At 50.1% G+C, this 20,719-nt stretch overlaps 1 protein-coding gene across 2 annotated transcripts; it reads right to left on the bottom strand.

Moving 5' to 3' along the window:
• Positions 1 to 686: 686 nt before the first annotated feature.
• Positions 687 to 19,072, bottom strand: BCL6 (BCL6 transcription repressor). Of its 2 annotated transcripts, none has more exons than XM_021536835.3 (10): positions 18,970 to 19,072; positions 10,298 to 10,336; positions 9,128 to 9,295; positions 7,840 to 8,061; positions 6,704 to 7,687; positions 5,918 to 6,099; positions 4,663 to 4,890; positions 3,452 to 3,582; positions 2,890 to 3,027; positions 687 to 2,017 (listed from the first exon to the last, which is right to left on the bottom strand). In XM_021536835.3, exons 3-10 carry the CDS (start codon positions 9,286 to 9,288, stop codon positions 1,874 to 1,876), a joined length of 2,190 nt encoding a protein of 729 aa, XP_021392510.1. In that variant the 5' UTR covers positions 9,289 to 9,295; positions 10,298 to 10,336; positions 18,970 to 19,072; the 3' UTR covers positions 687 to 1,873. The 2 variants fall into 2 exon arrangements, with proteins under 2 accessions (XP_021392510.1, XP_021392511.1); XM_021536836.2 differs by having other exon boundaries at positions 4,663 to 4,830; positions 18,970 to 19,070.
• Between the last annotated feature and the right edge of the window lie 1,647 nt (positions 19,073 to 20,719).

Here is a 20,719-nt window from a genome sequence, read left to right as displayed (position 1 = left end):
GCTTTTTGGTTTCCAGCAGAGCAGCACAGGGCTCGGGCACCCAGAGCTTCTCGCAGCATAGCACAGCCACCCAAACAGGGCAGAGCAGCTCCTCTCCCCACCAGGGCGAGCCCAGGGGTTCCCTCAGGCTGGGCTATCTCAGCTCTGACCCAAAGCCAGCATGCAATGGCTGGAAACAGAGATGCTCTTGGCCAGTGAGGGCCTGGATGGGCTTACAGACCCTGCTGCCCTGGATCATCCCCCAGGACAGGCAGAACAGCAGCCCCCCCAGCCCAGGCTCTGAGAAGAGCAGCAGGCAGTCATCTTCCCTGAGCAATTCTGGCAAGTGCACTGGATTCCAGGAAATATAAATAACTGCTCAGCCATCTGGAACTGGCCCTGGGCTGGTTAGCAAAGGTTTCTCCCAGGCTCTGCCCTGTTCCTGCTGGCTACTCGGTGCCAATGCAGAAAGTAGCAAGGGGGTGGCACAGTCCCCACCAGGATCCAGAGCAAACTCGAGTCTTGCTCCAGCCAGAGACCACCTTCACTCAAGGCTGAAAGAGGCCCTGCCTTCAATACAGGGCCAGAGCCACAGAGCCAAGAGTTCACACCAGGACTCGGGATGCTCAGCCCCTTCCCCAGGCACCAGCCAGGCTTCAAGGTGCTTAAGGAGGAAGACAGGCAAGAACAGACCTCTCACTCCATCATACATCACTTTTCTTCATTTTATTCTTTTATTTGTACAGCTATATTTTACAGAACGCATTAATGCAGTTTAGACACAGCCCAAACCCTGTCTCCCGAGATTGTTTATAACACAAGCATGTAAAGTAAGACAAAAAAAAAAATCCAAAACAAAAAAAATGAAACATTCCCCCACTTAAGAGTTCCACCAAAACTCCTTTTGCAACATCAGGCTGTACCTTGAAAAAACTGAGCTCAATATAGTCCATACACTGAAAACTTCCATTGAAAAGAAAGGCACCGTGCGAAACCACATTTTACATATATACAGACTGAGAACTAGAACAAAAAAAATTACACTTTATTATTATTTTAAATTCCTTCTGCAGCTTTGTTGGTTTAATACACACTGTTTTGTAAATTGTAAACCTTCACTTGCAAAAAAATACAAATACACTGATGCATTTAGACAAAATATTTTCTTACTTGTACAGATGCAATACTTTAAAATATCTCCTTAAGTGCTCTATCATAATAAAGATTCTCAGAGTGGCTTCTGCCTGCAGAGTCCAACTGAGCCTTTAATGCATTTTATATATTTTTAATATAGCTTTTTTAAAGGTCTATATATATTTATTTTATATATATATTTATATATTTATATCTATATATATTTACAACTCTGCCATAGATTCCTTCACCTTTGGTTAAAAAAGTTAAAGCCCTCTCTTTAATAGCATACTTTCTCTTTAAAAGAACACACATTTTGCATACAAAAGAAAAAAATCTGTTCCCATGAATCAACATTACATTCCTCATCTTCAAACGGCAAAGGCTGTGAAGGTTAGACTCCAGAGTTTATCAACACTCCACTGCACAGACATTTAAAATGACTATTTTAAATTTTATGTTTTATATACAGTAAGATCTGAATATTTTTTCTTTTTGTTTCACATAACTGGGAAAAATAAAACCCGTGTATTTGTAATTTTTTTTTTTTTAATTTCTAATGTTTTTCCACCTATCTGTACTATGGGTTTAGAGGCACTCCATCATGTGATGAATATTTTTTTCTCTCTTCTTTTTTTTTTTTTTTTTTTTTTTTTTTGTTTTTTTTGTATTCCTCTCTTAAAGTGTTGCAAGTATCCTTTGGACAGCTTCTCCCTGCCATGCCCCCCAAGCCGACCTCCTCCTGGGAAATCCTGTGCCTTCAGCAGGCCTTGGGGAGCTCCGGAGGCACCTCGCTGCCCGAGATGCGGTACTGCACCTTGGTGTTGGTGATGGCCCCGTGCTTCTGCCGCAGGTGGAGCCGCAGCTGGCTTTTGTGGCGGAAATGCAGGTTGCACTTCTCACACTGTGGGGCGACAGGCAAAGAGGGAGGGTGTCAAATGCCATGTCTTCCCCTCAGGGCATGCTCCACCAGCAGCCCCAGGACACTGCACCCACTATACAGCTGGACGAGGGAAAAGTGGGAACATGGTGGGAGGAGCAGCACCTGGGGCACCCCATCCCAGACTTTCAGCAGCATATATTGGGATGCACAAAGGGCAAAGTCCCTCAGGACATGACTCTGGCTCTGATAGACACAGCATCAAGCTCCATATCTAGGTGATCAAAACAGCTACGGAGTTATTTCTGGAGCTGCTTTTGACCTCTGCCAAGCTGGATGGCTCCAGGATGTTTGCATGTCAACCCCCTTCTTGGATTCCCTTTCTAGCAGATGGTGAAAGCCAGGAAAGCCCCAGCAAAGAGCTGGGAGCCCACAGGGCTGCAAGCAAGGCAGGGCAGACTGCTTGCTGGGTGCGATTATCACTATCAGAGGGGAGCTCAGGCCAGGCTGTCTGCTCCTCTCTCCATCCCCACACACTACAGGCAGCTGTAATTTAAGCCACAGCTATTTGAAGAAGTGTGACCTTCTTCCAGATGGAGTGGAAGAAAAGAGCAACTAAGATGTACCCAGCTTGGGCTGCATGTCAGTATTTCCAATACAGCCACGCCTGAAAAAATACCACATCAGCATCAGCTAATGCCTGGGAGGGAAATGGGGCACGAGAAGCAGGGATGTGACCTTGGTGCAGGGCCTCATGAGGCTGGCAAAGGAAGTTAGGATGCTGCAACCAGCCTGTGCAAAATGCCCTTTTGTCTTCACAGCCCCTCAGGCTTAGCAGCATTGTCCCCCAGCCCAAGCAGAGATTCTCCACCACCAAAAAAAGCAGGGCCACTCACATGATACGGTTTCTCTCCTGTGTGGATTCGAAGGTGACTTTTGAGGGTCTGCAGGTGCCGGAAGCGTGTGCCGCAGATCTCACAGGGGTACGGCTTCTCCCCAGTGTGAATGAGCACGTGAGCACGGAGGTGGGCCACCTGCAGAGAGCAGCTCTGGGTCAGAAACAGCCCCAGGGAGGATGGCATCCCACTGGGAGCAGGGGTAATCCTTGGGAATGGGGTTCTGCCCAGACTGCTTTTATGATCTGTTGGGTTATAGCTGGGAGTCAGGGCCATGTCTGAGTTTTGTCTCTTCCTTAAGACAAAACTGAGCAGAATAGCAACAACCAGCCATCAGGCTTCCTTGCTAAGCCAAACTGTCCCGCTTGGACCTTAAGGTCCCTATTGATCCCACAACATCATGGGAAGAGCTGCCCAAGACAGCAAGTTGGCCCATCATCACCCTCCTCCCTGCCATGAGGCATCACACCAGTCTTGGTGGTGAAGATCTGCCAGTCTTGGGCAGAAGATTTAACCACATCCCGCCTCCCCAGGCACTGCGGGTCCCAGAGGCTACACGCACCTGGACAAATCTGGCCCCACAGGTCTCACACTTGTAGGGTTTCTCCCCAGAGTGGATGCGTGTGTGGGTTTTCAGGTTGGCTGGTCGGTTGAACTGTGCCCCGCAGATGTTGCAGCGGTACGGCTTCTCTCCTGCAGAGCCCAAAAGAAAGGGTGAGGGATTAGCTACAGTTGTGCTCAGCACCCAGGATCCATGGTGCTCCCCAGAGGTCAGTCCCTTCAGGTGCCATACCCCATGGCATGAAGCACAAGCCCTGACTCCTGTCCCTTTTGGAGATGGCTGTGGACAAGCAGCATTGGGCAGGGTGTCGACAGGGCAGGGTGAGCTCAGGAGGCAGCTTTTGTCTTTTGGATTGGGAGCTGCAGCCTTCAGGGCAAGAGAGGATGTCAGGCAGCCCTGCCAGCAAGGATTAGCAGCATCGCTCCTCCTGACCCTGTGACAGCAGTTGGCACCTGCATCTCCCTACAAGCTGTCGATAGGCACCCTTGAACAGTGCCCTGGTACTTGTGTTGTCTCAGTCCCCTGCACAGCCCTCCTAGAGCTCAGCTGGGACTGTAGGAATTTGGGTCTAATTCAGTGCAGCAGCAGAGAGCTGTCAGCCCAGACTTTGCTTCCCCAGCTTGTGACCTGGCTATTGACATGTTAAGCATTAAAAGTATGAAATAAAATAAGCCCTAGGTTTGTCAGCAAATTACTAAACCCTTAATATCCTCTTCCTTTCTCAGCTCTCATTGTGCTGATTCACAGAGTCCATCCATTCATGGATTTTCCCATCAGCAGAGTTTATGCCAAGCTAGATGTGACCTGGATTTCCAGGATGTAAAAATAAATCTCAGGCTTCTCCCTAAATGTTCTTCTATTTCTTTTTTTTTGGCTTAAGTCTACCACAAAGTTACCTGGAGGCCATGCATTTGCTCCCAGTTATGAATTTTGCACAACACCTTTAAAAACAGTGGTGGCCAGTGCTTTACAGCAAAGGAGGTCGAGTTCCACCCCTGCTGCAAGGGCAGGTATTTCCCCCATTCCCAGATTTGGTGCTCTGTCCAAGGGCTCCCTGGCAGTGCTAAGTAAAGCACCTTGCTCTTCCCATCAGGGACAGCTTGTGACACAGAGTAGAGGATGATGCAACAGGCACAAACCCAGCCATAAACACCCACATGCTCCCCCAACCCACAGCCTCCCCAGAGCTGTCGCCATAGCCAACGCTGTACCTGTGTGGACGGTTTTGTGGCTGGCGAGGTTCCCCTTGTAGCGAAAGGAGGCCTGGCAGCGGTCACACTTGTAGGGCTTGTCACTGTGGACTTGCAGAGAATGTCTCTTGAGAGAGGCCTCCTCAGAGAACCGGCAGTCACACTCGTTGCAGAAGAAGGCTCCGTTCTCTGGGAGGGCAGAGAGAGGAGCAATCAGATGGTCAGTGCATGGGTCACTTTCTTGATAGGCTGTGGGATGGATTTGGGAGGGAGGAGAGGGACAGTCAGAGCAAGTGTTGGAACCAGCAGCCAAGTACAGCTGTTCACGTTCAGCTGTACTTGCACTGTGCTGTTACCTCCTGGCCTTGTGCACACAGCAACAACATGCATGGCTTGAGAGCAAAGTCACCACAAGCTCTAGTTTAAAGCTTTCTCTCTCCTTTAGTGACACACAGGCTGCTTACAAGATGCCAGGCTACCACCTGGACATCTTCCAGAGAGGGAAGGCACTCAAGATATCAAGCATTCTCTGAAGGTTGCTCAGCTCTGGACCAACTCCTGCACCTTCAGGGGTCTTTTAACCTTTACAGGTACAGAGGTCTGCCTTGAGCTTAGGAAGATGATCATCACCCAAATCACAAGGCAGGCTCCCCCAGCAGGATGATGCCCAACTCTTAAATGTTGTGTTGAGTGTTACCACAGTGAGGTTCCCTTCTTGGATCTCTGCCCACACTACAGGTGGCAATGCTGCATTCCCCCTTCCTGAGCTACAGGCAGATGAGTGCCCAGATACCTGTCTTTGGGCTTGTGGGGTTTTGTAACAAGATTGCAAGCCTCATTATCTGCATTTCCCCAGATGTGCACACTGGGCTCCCTGATAACAAAAATATCATGACGGATGCATGAGACATGCCAGCTTGCCCAATCCCCATTATGGGTCATTACATCTGTCAGGCTTGTTCTGCTGTGGTTCTGGTGGGGTGGGGTGCACTTGTTTCCTGTCCTTACCTGCCATATTTGCAGCAGGTGACTACCTCCCTGCACAAGGTATCTGGATGGTGCTGGGGAAGGGGAGGAAGGCAGCAATTCCTATGTGCATGTGTGCCTCATATGCATGCAGAGAGCTGGGCAGACAGTTAAGAGGGGGCTGTGGGATCCACCAGCATCTGGGACAGGTCTGACTGTGTTTGGTCACAGGGCAGTCAGTGATGGGTCCCTACATTGCACAGCCCCCTAATTGCTGGTTGAAAAAGACAACCAAGGATGCAAGACTCACCGCAGCTGGAGTCAGAGTATTCAGACTGGGTTTCCCCCATCTCTTCTCCAAAGTTTGAGCCAGGGGTATGAAGGCACATCTCAGTATGTTGTGGGGACTGGCAGCCACAGGAGCTGCACTTCGATGAATGCATGTACAGTGGGGACTGCCCTTCGCTGCTCCGAGGGGACCCATCCCGGGACCTGTGGAAGGAGGAACATAGACAGCTGTGAGAAGGCCCTTGCTGTGCTCGAGATACCGAGGGTGTTTGCACCCCTCCCAACACAAGGGACAGACACGTTTTATGGGGACATCTTTGTGGTGAGCTGCACAGCACAGCCCTGATCAACAACAGATCCTTAAGCTTCAAAACTCCAGATGTCCATCATCAAATGACCTCAAATGTCTTTAGGAACATCCAGGTCCACAGGATGGCATATTGTTCTCTGATACTTTGGCCATTCCAATGCTTACAGCCAACAAAAAACTTGAGGCATAGAGAGTCTGGTGGAAACAGGCCAGGCAAATCCAGGCTCCAGAAATCATCCAGAGCTGCCAAAGTTACCCAGGGATTCACAACCCAACGTTCCCAGTTCCTCTGCCAGTCCACACTGGCTCCAGTGCTGTGGGGACAGTGGGCACTCAATGTCACCGGCAGCCCTCTACCAAATGCCTGGGATTCCATCTGCTCATGACTGGACTTCCCAGTCCAATGCTACAGATATTTCACACTTCAAAACCCCTACCAGCAATGCAGGAAGTCCTGTTTCTCAGGGAGGGGAGCATAGGGGGTGGAAATCTTCTCACCTGTTAACAATATTGTTGAGTCTGCTCGCTTGTGGAATTGTAGAGTCTTCACCATTCACACTTATCTTGGTGGGGGATTGCACATTGAGATGCTCTGGCTCCATGGACTGCTGGCAAGTGGACATGGGCACATAGGTGCGAGGAGAGAGGGTTCCCATCTCGTTCTGGTCAGTGCTGTCTTGCTTGGTGTTCTGGTTGAGAGAGTTGAGGACAATAAACTTGTACTTCTTCCAGTTGCAGGCTTTGGGGTCTGTGGGGCTCTTGGTGAAGAGGGAGCTGGAGTTCTGACCGATGCGGGCGTTCTTGCTGCTGCTGGACTCAGTTGGTGAGTTGGGCTGGCAGTCTGATTTCTGCGGGCTCTGAGGGCTGATGAGTCCCTTGCGGTCCAGGGGTGTGTTGGTGGGCTCAAAGTGCTGGCTGATCTCGTCCTCTGAAGAGGTCCGCTCCTCCTCTTTGGCCACTTTATCACAAGGGAAGTAGGGATTGTTCCGGACTGATGGAATGACAGGTTTGGGCCCAGAAGCCACGCTGTAGTGCATGTCACTCCTGGCTTCTTCAGCAGCACCCTCCTTTGGAGCATAGATGGTAGCATGGCACATGTTGGCAGAGATGTCGGTAATGGTTCTCACGTACTCAGTGGGGATTGTCCTGGAGCTGTCGCACGGCAGGATCCTCTCCTTGGGGAAGGCACCTGCCCTTGAGAGTTCAGAGAGAGGCATCCTCATCTCCCGCAACTCATCATCCACTAGGAAGCTATTTAGAGGGAGAGGGCTGTATCCATGGTAGGAAATAGGGGATCCAGACAAACTGTTGATCAAGCCAGGTGCAAAGGCCCTCCCATTGCAGAGGGACCCGTTTTGAAGAGGCATGCCGTTCTCTGAGACATCTCTGCTCCGATAAGCCATCACCTCTGGGTGGCCCAGCATCCGTCCAGCCAAAAACTCCTCCCTCGGGGTCTTCACAGCAGACACCATCTCTGCTTCGCTGGAATTGGGGAAAACAAAGTAATTGTTCAGGAGGGAGACAAAGTCATTTTCAGCCGTTAAAAGATACATTTGCAGATACTTTGTCAGTTTTTCCCCTGCTCACCCAAACACACGGTCCCAGGCTCTTCAAAGCTCACCAACTGCACTCACCTAGACTTGACAAACCTTCGGCAGGTGTCAACCACATGCTCCATCTGCAGGTAGAGTGCTGTGGCCATCACAGCCATGATATTGTTCTCCCTCAAGTTCAGGCGGGAGGTGTACATGAAGTCCAAGAGGATGCAAAACCCCTCAGGGTTAATTTCAGGATCCAGGTTGATAACATTCAAGTTGCACTTGAGCTGGTCAGTGAAAATGCTGTAGAAGAGGCCACTGCAGAGGGGAGAAGTAGAGAGGACAAGTGTTATGACAATTCAAAGGGAAAAAAAAAAAAGAATTTGTATGAAATCCCTGAGAACAGAGGGGGTTCTTGAATGGGAAGGGAGGAGGAGAAGGCAATTATAAAATTCCCTGGGCTTCCCCCTTATTATCAAGCTTGGTTTCTCAGCTTAGTAAGCACCTTCTGCACTGCACTTTTCCCAACTGGAACAGCCTGCTTTTAGATCTCACCTGCTCAACAACTCCTCACTATCTCCATTTAGTAATTCCCCAGCTTTTTTGGTTTTTTTTCATTGTTGTTCTTACCACCATGCCCCTCCCACTATGACTCATTTCTTTCAGAAGCCTCTTGGGGCATCACATAGTTCTAAACCAGAAAACCAAAAAAAAAGGAGAAATGTTGGCAAAACATTTTTGAGACACTTTAATAATCAAAGCTTGGCATTCTGAAATCTCTACACCATGTCAGCAAGAGAACCTGGAATGCATTTGCTGTAATTCAATAGTGGGATATTAATTAGCATTAATTGGGAAGCAACTCCAGCAATCTTAGGAGCTGGAAAGGGATTTCAGACCCCATCAGGCTTTAAAAAAAAAAATAAAATTAAATGAATAAACTAAGGTGGGTGCAGCCAGCAGTCTGGGAGCCAGGGAGGAATAGCTATAAAAATAGCATTGGCAGGGGATACTTCTATCACAGAAGACTCACTCACCCTAGTGAACATCCAGCCCTCCCTCTCCTCTCCTATGTCCCTGTGGCACATTTGTGCTTTGCCTTCAGGGATGTGCCTCACAGCTGCTGTGCTCCTGTTGGTCTCCATGGGCTGTGTGTGGGCAGATATGGGTACACAAAGAGTGAGGTGAGGACAGCACACTGGAGGGAAGTGGTTTCAGCTTTAATCCCATTACAGGTACAAATTTCTTGGCAGTCCCTTTCAGTTCTATTTCTCTGCCTCTAATTCCCTTGACTCCCACGAGCCCCCACAGGACTGCAGCAGTGATTCTGGAGGCCAAAGGCTGAAGGAGCAAGGAGGGAGGCAGGGAAGGACCCTGTTCTCACCTGCAGGCCATCAGGACTGTTTTGTGGGCTCTAAACTGCTCCCGGTTCACGATGATGACAACATCGGTCAAGATATCGCGGCTTCTAAGGCGGTTGAGATTGAGGAGGACGTCGCTGGCGTGGCGGGTGAACTGGATGCAGCTGTCTGCCGGCGAGGCCATCTTGAGTCTGTGAGACAAGCATCAGAGGGAGATGAGAATGGAGAACAACCAGGCAAGTACCCTAAACCTGGGGAAGAGATGGCTGCTGCTCTGGGACATGCTCAGATGGCCAATTGCTCCTGGTAGAGGCAGCACCAGCTCCTTGGTCCCAAGGTAAACAGTCCTGCATCACACTGAGCTTTTGCCAGGCTGCCTAGTGAGGTTCCTGGTCTCCTGATAGCGAGACCTGGCACGTCTCATCCCATCCATCAAGCTGGTGGGTGAAGGCAATCAGACCCTCCTGATGATTAGCCAACCATCTCCTCTTTCTCCCTGCCTCACCCATGGCAACCCCACCCCAGTCCACTCCACCCACTCAGGTTTATCTCCATAATGTTTCCAACATTAGAAGCTTCCAGCCTTCCAAACTCCCTCAGGAGCCATCCTCCTCACCTGTGTGATGTCTGGCTGTAAATCCAGCCACAGGAATCAAAACAAGCCTTAAGGTCCCAACTGAAGTTGAATGATTTCAACATCTGGAAAATCCAGCCCACATGGAATACCAACCCTCACCCAGGAAACTACTTTCCTGCTCCCAAGTGGTGGTCACTCTGGAGAAGACCTGCCCACAGTTTCCCAATTAACTGGTGAGGAATAGAACTCCTCCAACCTGCTGGGCTGCTACCCACACCACAGTCATGGGCAAAGTTTGGGTTAGTCGAGGAACATGAAGCCTTCTCTCAACACACCACCTGTTGACACAGCTCAGAGGCATCCTCCCAAGCAGTACCCAGGATGGCCCATGTCTCCCTGAGGTTTGGGATGGAATGTGTGTCTCTGGTGTTAAATTCTTCAATGATCAACCCCCTTCCATAATCCTGACTCCTCCTTTCCCAGTGGCATGTGAACATACAATAGTTTCTATACAGCAGCTGCTCTCTCAAAAACAAATTCCAGCTGGATCTAATGAAACATTGCATTAAGGAAAAGGGGAGACAGAAGAAAAAACACAAAATTTAAATTTACATACCCAATGCCTCAATTCACAGTCCAAAAGTTTCTTTTAAACCTACAAATAAATCACAAGAAAACAAACACCACATTAGCTGGTAATTATGAATTGGCCATGGCAGGTCACAAGACTGCTATTTTGCTCGAGTATCAGTTGGATAAAAGCTGAAGATAACAAGCCTTCTACTCTCCAGTAAGGTTAACATTTGTTTCTTCCGGTACAGTACGTTCTTATCACAATCACAGCCTTTGAGAATCCAATCATAGCTTCTTCCACACCCTCTAGCCCAAACCATGGGCGTATGCCAAGGAGATTTTCATTTCCATGACTCAGGAACTTAAAGGCAGGTGGGGAAGGGAAGTCAAGCGAGAATTTTCTCACTACTTCTTTCGGAGATAACTCTTCCCCTGCCAAGACTGAATTCCTGTCCAGTGCCACATTCAAGATCCGTGCCATACTCCCAGCACCTTGTTAACAGGTATGATGTACACACAAACATCTGCTGCCACTCTACTGAGAAACCCACATGCTCCAGCCAATGGTGAAAACGCCCTGGGATGGGATTGCTCAACAGATCTGGGATGATATAGGTGTCAAGTACCAACGTGACTTGGCCAGGACTGCATAGGAAGCCAGTGGTAGAGACAATAAGGATGCAGAACAAATACCCATTCCCCTTGCTGCTGCCAAAGCCTTCCCTTAAACCACAAGCTGTGTCTCCAGGCACTGGTTTCACCTAGCAATGTAGCTGGGACAGAACAGCAAGGAAACCCAGGAGTCAATTGCCTTCTAGAACTCATACTAATCCTCCAAAATGCACTTAAAACAAACCAAATTGAATTGGCACCAATGCAGGAAGAAGGTCCTCAGAGAGTTGCCTCAGCAGGTAACAGCACAATGAATAAGTGAGCCAACAAACCCCAAGACCTTCATTGCAAGTATTTTGTGGACCAACCCCTAAACTGTTAAGACTGCAGGAAGCCAAATAATCCCTGTGAGACAAGGGATCGTCAAGCATTTCCTCCCCTCTCCCTTGCAGGAGATGTGCAGGTCTGCAGCGCAAGATCCCCTCCCATCCCCAGAGCCACTGGGATGAAGAGATGAGATTTAAGGCAAGGTATCATGCACAAAACCTTACAGCTTATTCCAGCCATTGAACACAAATCTTCAGAGCTGCTCTGAGCCCGGCCAGCTTAAAACTTTATGCACATACAAAAAGTGACTCATTTCCCAAATACTGCAGACTCTGACCTTTCCATACAAGCTCACTGCCAGCCACTCACTACTGCCAATTGCAAGCCAAGCGACCCGCAGCACTCTGCAAGGAGCCCAGCCTACATCCCTATGCCCACATGAGCAGATGTGTGTGCTTGGGGCAGCTCAGTATCAGCCACAGTGGCAGACATACTCTGCCAGGCTCTGGGGAGTCACCTCAGTGTCACAGAGGTGAGGAGGTGACCCACTTGTAAACCAAAAAAGTAACAAACAGCCAGATGAACTCTGTACCCCTGAGCATCATGCGAGAAGCTGCTACTGTCGCCAAATCCCCTTATCCAGAGCAAGGGCACAGCACTGCCAGGGGGACACCCAGCTTCTCTCCCAGAGCTGGACCCCAGCACAGCCCCCTTCCCCACCCTTCCAAATTATCCCTCCCAGCACAGTGCTGCTGCAACATCCACAGCCCCAGGAGCTGGGCAGGTGCATCCCAAGCAGCTCCTGGCTGCAGGATGTGGGCATGCAAAGGGAAAGGGACTTTCCTTCCTCTCACTGTGCTGAGCTGGATTAACCCTGCCCCTTCCAGCTCCCACACAGCACTAGCTCTGTACCCTAGCACGGGAGGATACTCAGATGAGAGACCAGAGAGAATGGGGTGGCGACAAGGACCAGAGACCAGTGATGGGAGCAGAAAAAACCACTGCAGTCAATCATGGTCTTTGCTATCTAAACCCCCCTAAAATCCCATGAGGCTCCTCCAGGCTCAGCTGGGGCCCGAGCATCATCTCACACCGCACCCCCCCCTCCCCTCCAGCTTTCCTGTCCAGTACCTTGCAGGTGGGGGCTCTCTGGCAGCACTCGAGGCTGTGTGCCAGGGCTGGCTGTGCCTGCAGAGGAAGGTCTGGAATAGGCACAGTGCCCATTTTGGGGGTGGCCACACGGGACAGTCACTGCTGTTGCCTTCCAGGAAGGCAATGGGTCTGCCCCAGTGGTTCAGGGAACAGCCCTTCCCTGCCGGCACCTCCCCGAGAAAACCCATTCCTGGAAAGGAGCCAGAGCTGGCTCTGCCTTCCCTGCAGCTCTGTGAGCACAGGGAGGGTGCACCTTCATGTGGGGGCACCTCTTTCAGCTCAACCCCATGCAAAGGGGAGACCCTCTTTGCTCACTTACCCTAGGGCAGAGGGGAGAAGCAGGGACTTCCAATCCATTTTTCTGCCATGCCTCTCCATTGATCTACTCTCCCAGTTAGAGGGAATCCCTTCTTATTCATCCTCCTCCCACTCTGTGCACAGGGGGGAGCTCCTTGCTCCCCTATCCTTCTTTGCATGGTGATACCCCGTGATCTTAACCCTTCTCCCACCCCCAGTCGCACAGGCAGGGAGAAGGGCATCGAACACTCCCCTTCCCTGGGCCCCAATCTCCTACCCCTCCAGAGCCTGCAGCGCCGACTCACTCGCATCACCTTAGAGGGGTGGCTGGGTGAAGTCTTCCTTCCCCACAGGCTCATCCCACACAGTGTTCTGAAACTGCCCGCCCAGGGGAAACTCCATCCTGCCCTCCTCCTCCCCAGTAGGGTCCCAGCCCCATGGGAACATCCCTGCTGCCTGCCAGGGCGTGCTGCCAGCTGCCTCTCCACCCTACCAAGGAATGCCTGGTTTCTCCTGAACAGGGATCAGGGGGACAACCAAGAAATTGAGGTGGTGTGTGGGTGGCTCCCTCAGCAAAGCCATGAGTGCTACAGGACAGGCCATGGTGAAGAAGATGCTTTTGGCTGTGGGTATGTGACTGCCCAGCTCAGCTTTCTGATACCATGCAATCCAGGGGCACCAAGTGTCCTTTAGTTGTCACAGCAGTTTTATTAGTTTAGTAGCTTCTGGTCAGTGTCTAGGCCAAAACGTGGCTGGGTTAATAATAACCCAGAAGAGACTGAGAGAAGTCCACAGCGTCAGCACAGATCAAAAGCAGCATCACCAGTGCAAGCCCTGTCGTATTTTCCACCATACCCTTCCGTGAGCAGATCGCACTCGCTCTATCGAGCGGTCTCAATCTGATCCAATTTCCTGCCAGCAAACAAATGTTTCTAGGAAATGCAATGCATTATCTGGACGGGTTTATTATCAGCATTTGGAACCAGGAAAGCTGCATATTTTCTCGAGCGCCGCAGGGAACTTTATAGTTCATACTTCAAAAGAGGGTTTAAAGGATTGCCCTTGAAAGCTGGCCCAGCTCAAGTCTCACATTGTTTTGGTCTTTGCAGAAAAAAATGCAGAGGAGGGAGGGGGTAAGCATGCTAAAACTGCCTCCAATGTTTTCTTACTAAAGAGGACTCCCCTGCCCTCTCTGGAGCCAAGCTCTGGCTGTGAGGCAGAGGCAGTGCGTGCCCTTGGGAAGCAAGGAGTCGAGCCTTCCTCAGCATTTCCAATGACCCTAAGCAATCTGGCACATTAATTTTTCAAGGGAAGGCAGGAGCCATGTGTCCTGGCTGAAATCTAGGGAGCTACTCCAGAGAACAGAAGATGGACTCCGTGCCCTGCCAACACGAAACCCTGTGCCGAGATGCCGACGCGAGAGCAGGGTGCAGCTGGAGTCGGGTGTCCCCAGCAGCTGAGCTGGATCCCTGGCCCCACTGGGCTCCAAAGAGGTGTCTGATCATCCCTACCCTGCACTGGGACAGAAAATTACCAGCTGGCACCTGACCCTCCCTGTCTCTGTACTCCTGGGGCTGAGGGTGGCACAGCTCCTTCTGGCAGTAAGGGACTGCTCTGGCATCCTGCCTGGATGGGATGAGACACATGCACAGCTTGGGGTGCCTTGGCCACGGCAGAGACACCCCCTTGTCCCTATATTTAGCCAAACAGATTTAAGAAGGTGAATTTCAAAGAGTATCTAGTCCTACAGGACACCTTCTTCAGGACGCATTCAGAACCCCCCATCCTGCAGCGTGCTTGTCTCAAGCTCTCTCCTCCATAAAAAGGGGTCCGACATGCCCCATGGATACCCAGCATACAGCCCAAAGGCAGCAAGTGACCAGGAGAAAGAGGGAAAGGAAAACAATACAGATCAAAGTTTCCTATCCCTCTCCCAAACGCCTCTAAGTTCTGTCTCTGGTTTAGACGGGAAGCTCCTCTGAGATTACTGGGGTTTTAAAGCAGTCCTGAAGACTACACACTTGCTCCAATTTAGGGGTGTGTGTCTTTTGGCTGCCAGCATCCTGCAGTGATGCTAACACATAAGATCTAGCTTGGATTTTAAAAAGGAAAAGAAAAAAAAAAAAGAAAAAGGCAAAAGGAGGACTACATTTGCAGCCTAAATTTGCAGTCTGAAGGAGCTTACTGGTCAGATGCTGACTTTTGGATACTGATCTAACCAAACTGCAAACTGTGAACTCCTGAGGTTTGCCAATGCCTGCTGTAAACATGGAAACCAAGTGTCACTTTTTGCCAAACAGAAGAATGGTTTAAAAATAGATCTAGAGAAGAATACAGGCACTCAGCATACAAGGCTCCCGTTTATAGACTCCCATGCTACTATAAAATGGAGCAAGAGGTTATGAGCACACAGGCAACCTTCCACCAAATTTAGATTTTACCAACTTCTCAGAAAAATGAAAACAACATTTCAGGCTCCAGCTGAACCAGTAAAAACTCTTTGAGTGAAATTCCCAGCCCAGGTATTACAGCATACAGACTAAGCCAGGCATGAAACTGTTCTTAACATCATAAATATATGAAGGTACATAAGTTCCACACTGAGAAATGCACCTACTGATTAGAGCTGAATTCTATTCATCCATAGGCTTTGTAAAAAGTTTTTATTTTTCACGGAGAAATAAAGTGAAAGGACAGTCCTACCACATAGGACTGGCACACAAAGTTTCACCACCTGTACTTGATGGGGTTTTGAGGATAACATTACTGTTTACTAAGGAAAAAAATGTGCTGCAAACCCAAACACTATTCCTGCAAAATCATATTGGGCTGCTGCAGTTGGACACTGAAAGCTTTCCCTGCCCAAGGAAAAAAAAGAAATAAAAGAAATAAAAGAAAACAGAAAAAAACATAGCTTTACAATACATCCTAAATTAGGCAAAAATTCAAGGGCAGATTAACACCACAACTCGGAAAGATTTTCACATGTGATTTCATGACCAGACCCAGAGAGAACTCCATATGGAAATGTCAGTGACTTTAATAAGCACTCGGTTGTTTCCAATTAGACTCCTTAAGTAAGTTCAGTGGCATCCAGAGTTTCCTCTGCCACCTTCCTCCAAGCTGGCAAGCATTTTTTTTTTCTTTTTTTAACGAGCAGTTAATAAACACGTTCCCACTCTCCCGAGGCTGCCGGCCCCGCCAGCCCGCGGAGCGGCGGGAGGTGACACTAGATGGCACCAACTCGCTTCGCTGCAGGAGCAATTTTTCCCCTTGGAAAATAAAACACCCCAACCAAACCTGGAAAACATATAATTTTGTCGATGTAATTCTGTTTCTTTTAAAACGCATCTGAGCAACATTATTTTTATGAGCTTTTCCAGCCTTGTTTTGAAAAACTTAATGTTTCTGTTAGGTTTATTTTTGTGCCATCCGACAGCCGGCTGAAACCTCCCTGCACTGCAAACAGGGATGTCTAAAAAGTGTCACAAAGCTTTTTGACAGATTTTTTTTTGCTTTGTTTTTTGGGGTGGGATTTGTAAGAATCACTTCTCATTCCAACTTCTTCCTTCACAATAATAACTAACCAGTTAACCTCCACTTCCTCTCCCAATATTGACTCAGACAGTCAAAACTGAGGGGGATTGGAAATTGGAATTGAAATGTCTCTCAAGAGATCTTTGATCTGCTTTGTCAATCAAAATTGAACACCAAGAGATGAACTCTTTTCTTACTGGAACAATATAATAATCCATTTTTCTGGAAAATTTCTAGATACCCTCTGAATATTTTAATGGCTTCACGGGCCATTATGTTATGTTTCATGGGGCAAAATGCTTGCCATCTATAATGCAAGTTTTTAAACCTGCAATCCTACCCTTAGGAGAAAATAACAGAGTCTCTGGTTCTGCTTCTCTGTGCATATATAAACAGAGGATTCCCCTAAAATATTTTTAGAGCAATTTTTGAACTGTAACCCGCTCAAGGACTGGGGGAAAGAGCTTGTATTTGTTCCTAAAGCTCTCATCCTCTAAATTCTTGAAACAGTACAGCAAATAATAATTTTTAAAGCATTTAAATGCTCAGGAGAGGAATCAATAAGATTCCCAGATCGAACAAGGGCCTGATCGCAAACCTGGCCCTGCAGACACTTCCACGGGCACAAGCAGCAATTTGGCCCAAGACAGAGATGTCAGACCAATGTCTGAGCCGCATCCATCTGTCCCCAGCCTCCCTTTGCACTGATCCTGCGCCTACTGAAGTCAGTGGAAAAAACTAACCGGGGACGGGTTTGTTTTTGTTGATTTTGACTCATGATTTTAAGCCCAGATTTGCCTCTTCCCTGGAAGTGCAACAGGGGGGTCAAAGGCAGCTTTTTAGGCACATCTGAGAGGCTGCCGCGGATTTTTCTAAGCAAACGCCTTGCTTTCTGTTTCTCTCCTTCCCAAGAGGCGATTTCATAACATTTCATATTGTGACTTTGCAAACTACAGGCGGGGGGAACGGCGGGGGTGGGGGGGAGGGGGCGGCCGGGAGAGGTCGCTGCTGTCCGACCACGAAAGTTTTCATAACAAAGTTGGGCTTTTTCGGATTTGTTTTGCCTTTTATTTTTAAAGGGGGGGGGGGGGGGGGAGGGGGAGCTTAAAAAAAAAAAAAAGTTAAAAAAAATATATACGCACACAAGATCACGCACCTCATAAAAAACTATAAAAAAATCCCCAACAAACCCAAACAAACAGCGCTCTCTCTGCCCCGTCCGCTCGCGGCGGTTTCGGGGCCGCAGAGCGCGGGGGCTGCGCGGCTCCCCGCGGCCGCTCGCTCCAGGAATAGCGTGTGGCCGGGGGCCAGCCCCGCGGCTGCCGCCGGCAGATTTACGAGCGCCTGTCCCCGCGCCAAGTCCGCCGCGGTAGTAAACACAGGGGAAGGGCTGCGCTGGGGGCAGCGGGGGGCTCCGCACACATCGCGCCCCGGACCCCGTCCCTTGCATCCCTCGCACGGCTGCGCTCCGCTTCCCCCGCCCGCCGCCTTCCTCCCGGCGGGGTCCGCCCGCTCCTCCCCACGGGTGGTAGCGGTGCTGTTGTTATTATTATTTGCAGCCCTAATCGTGATATTGAGAGTCGCTGCGTACACTTTTGCCCCTTCCCGAGTTTTGCATCGCGGCTGGGCTCCCGGCCGGCAGCCGCCCCGCACGCACCATCGAGGCGAGCGCGGTCCCCGCCGCCCCGGGCCGGCGCTCCGCCGTGCTCCGGGGCCGGCAGCCGGCGGCGGCCGAGCCTCCCCGCGGGCTCCCCCCTTCCCCGGGCAGGGAAATGCCGCAAGTCTTCTCCATCACCGCCCGCTCTTAGCCCGGGGCTTGACAGATCACGGCGCAGCCCCGCCACAGGTTGCAAAACGCACCAGCCCTTTCGCGGTTGCGCCGGGGACGGAATAACAATAATAATGCTTTAATAACTGAAACGGAGAGAAATGGGGGCTGGCGCGGAAAGGCCGGTGCCCGGTGCCGCCGAGCCTCGCTCCGCGGCGGCTTCGTGCGGCGGCGAAACGACAACAGCGACACAACACGCACACACCAAAAACAAAAAAAAACCCAAACAAAAAAAAAAAAAAAAAAAAAGAGAAAAAAAATTTAAAAAAAAAAAAGGGCAAAGAAAAATAACACACCCCGACCGAATGATCCAGCCATTGAGAGCGGACCCCGAGTCACGCCACAAGCCCGGCGGCAGCCAGCGCTCGCCGCCGTCCTGCGCCCGCGGAGCGGCTGCAGGTGCAGAGAGGAGCCGCCGCCGTCCCCCCCGTCCCCACCCGGCCGTCACGCGTGCGGGAAAACCAATAATCCCAGATAACCGATAATCCCCGGGAGAGGACGGCGAGGGGAGACACTCCCACCCACCCCGCTCCCCTCCCCTTATACACGCTCCCAGCGTTAAAGACATGCAGGCACCCCTATTTCCATTTTTTTTTTTTCTCGCCTGACAGCGGGCAAGGGGAAAGGGGGGGATGTATATGTGAAATAAATAAATAAATAAGGCAGGGGAAAAAATTAAATTGAGGTTATAATATAATAGTATTAAAAAAAAAATAAAGGGCACCTGCAGCGGGAAAGAGGGGAGGGGGGGGGGAAGGAATGAGAAGGGAGAGGAAAAAAAAATGGGTAGAAATATATAGAGGCGGCTCCGCGCCAAGCGTCGGAGCGGGGCAGGGAGGGAAAGAGGAGGGAAAAAAATGGAGAGAGAAAAAAAAAAAAAAAAAAAAAAAAAAAAAAAAAAAAAAAAGCGAGCGAGAGAATTAAAGGGTAAAATCGGCCGCGGCAATAGAAGCAGCAATCACCTGGTCTCCGGGCTTTCCTAGAAACTCCTTGCATCACCACTTCTAAGAACCCCAGTTCTAAGAATCAACAGAGCCCAATTCTCGGAATTTGAGCTGCGGACTCTACCATCGCGCTCGGCATGGGGAGGGACACGGACCTCCCCCCTCCGCGCCTTCCCCGACGCCGCGCCCCTCCCGGTGAGCGCGGCCCCCCGAGAGGGCCGCCGGCAGGGTGGGCGAGGGGGGGGCGCCTGTCCCGGGGGGGCCGCGGCGGCGGCGGGGGTCTCACGGTGTGGCCCCCCGTTCGTCCCCCTCCCCGTTCCCCCCTTCCAGCAGTGGTCGCGCCCGGCCGGCGGGTCACGTGGCGGCGGGTGCTGTCGGTGACGTGGGGGGCGCGCGGGCGCGGAGCAGCGCGCGCGGCGCGGGGCGAGCAGCGGCGGCGGCGGCGGGAGAGGAAAACGGGGGGTCCCGGGCACAGCTCCGGGCGGTGCAAATACACATCACACCCCCCTGCCGCCGCCGGCCTCCGCTTCTGGGGTTGGGTTTTTTTGTTTGATTTTTTTTTTTTGCTTTTTTTTTTTTAAATTTTTCTCCCAAAGCTCTCCGAAAACGAAGAGATCTTGGAAAAAAAATCGCGCCTTTTATTTTTTATATATATATACATATATATATATATATGTATGTACTTTTAATTATAATTTATCTTTATTTATTTTTTTTGTTCTTTATTTTGGGGAGGGGGGTCACTTTCGCGTTTCTAAAACACCCTCCCCCTCTAAAAAATACCCCAAACCAACCAAGCAACCCAGCGAGCAAAGCCAGGAGTCAGCTGCATTGTTCTGGATTTTTACTTTTTTTCTTTTAATTTTTTTTCCCCTCATTCAGCTTCTTTTTAAAAGAATTTTTTTGCAAACAGCCACACTCGGCTCACGGCCTCCAGTGGGATTTACTGTTGGGGAAAGAAGCTTTTTCCTTAAAGACAGTTGCCCATGAACTCCCCATATTCACTTTTGGTTATATTTTTAATTTTTTTTTAATTTTTTATTTCTTCGCCAGAATTCTCCAGACTAAAAACAAAACAAAACAAAAAAACCAAAACAATTTTGATTATTTTTTTCTTCTTTTATTTTTTTTTTTCCATCCGTGTTCTCTTTTCCTTTCCAGGACACTCAAGTGGTGGGTTAATTCTGTGTAGCTGTTTTGTTATTGTTGCAAAATAACCTGTAAGTCTATAAATATTCTGTTTGTATGGAATTGTTGTACTGTGCTGGGGATGCGAAATCGCTTTGGCTTTTCTGGAGAGGGATTTTATTTCTGCACTTTTTGCGTCTGCTGGGCAAAGGCCTTTGCTGGGAGCTGGGAGGGGGGAGTAATGCAAAGCCTTGCAATCAGTGTCTCGGGTGGGTTTCGCAGGGGGTGCAGGGGAGGGGACCTGTCACCCCAACCTCCCCTCTCCCCTGTGGAGATGCAGCTCCGTGGATGTCAATCTATGGAGATTCCTGTGGCTGTCCCCCAGCCTGCCGTGTTTATTCCTTGGGGGCCTGCAGCAGGGCTTGGGTTTCGGGGTGGTTCAGATCGCTCATTTTGCTTTCCCGGTCGGGTTTTTGGGCTGCGAGCTGCCGCTCGGGGTGGTGGGGAGCGGGGGAAGGCACGCTCTGCGCTGTGAAGGCATTCCCGGGCCCTGGTGATTAATAGAAATTTGTTCACGAGAATAACCACCGCAGGTCACGGTGCCCTCGGTCCACTGGTGCAGTTGCTCGGAGCTACTGAT

Source organism: Lonchura striata, chromosome 10 (assembly GCF_046129695.1).
Source record: "Lonchura striata isolate bLonStr1 chromosome 10, bLonStr1.mat, whole genome shotgun sequence".
Classification (NCBI taxonomy): domain Eukaryota; kingdom Metazoa; phylum Chordata; class Aves; order Passeriformes; family Estrildidae; genus Lonchura; species Lonchura striata.
This window is presented reverse-complemented; position numbering and strand designations above follow the sequence as displayed.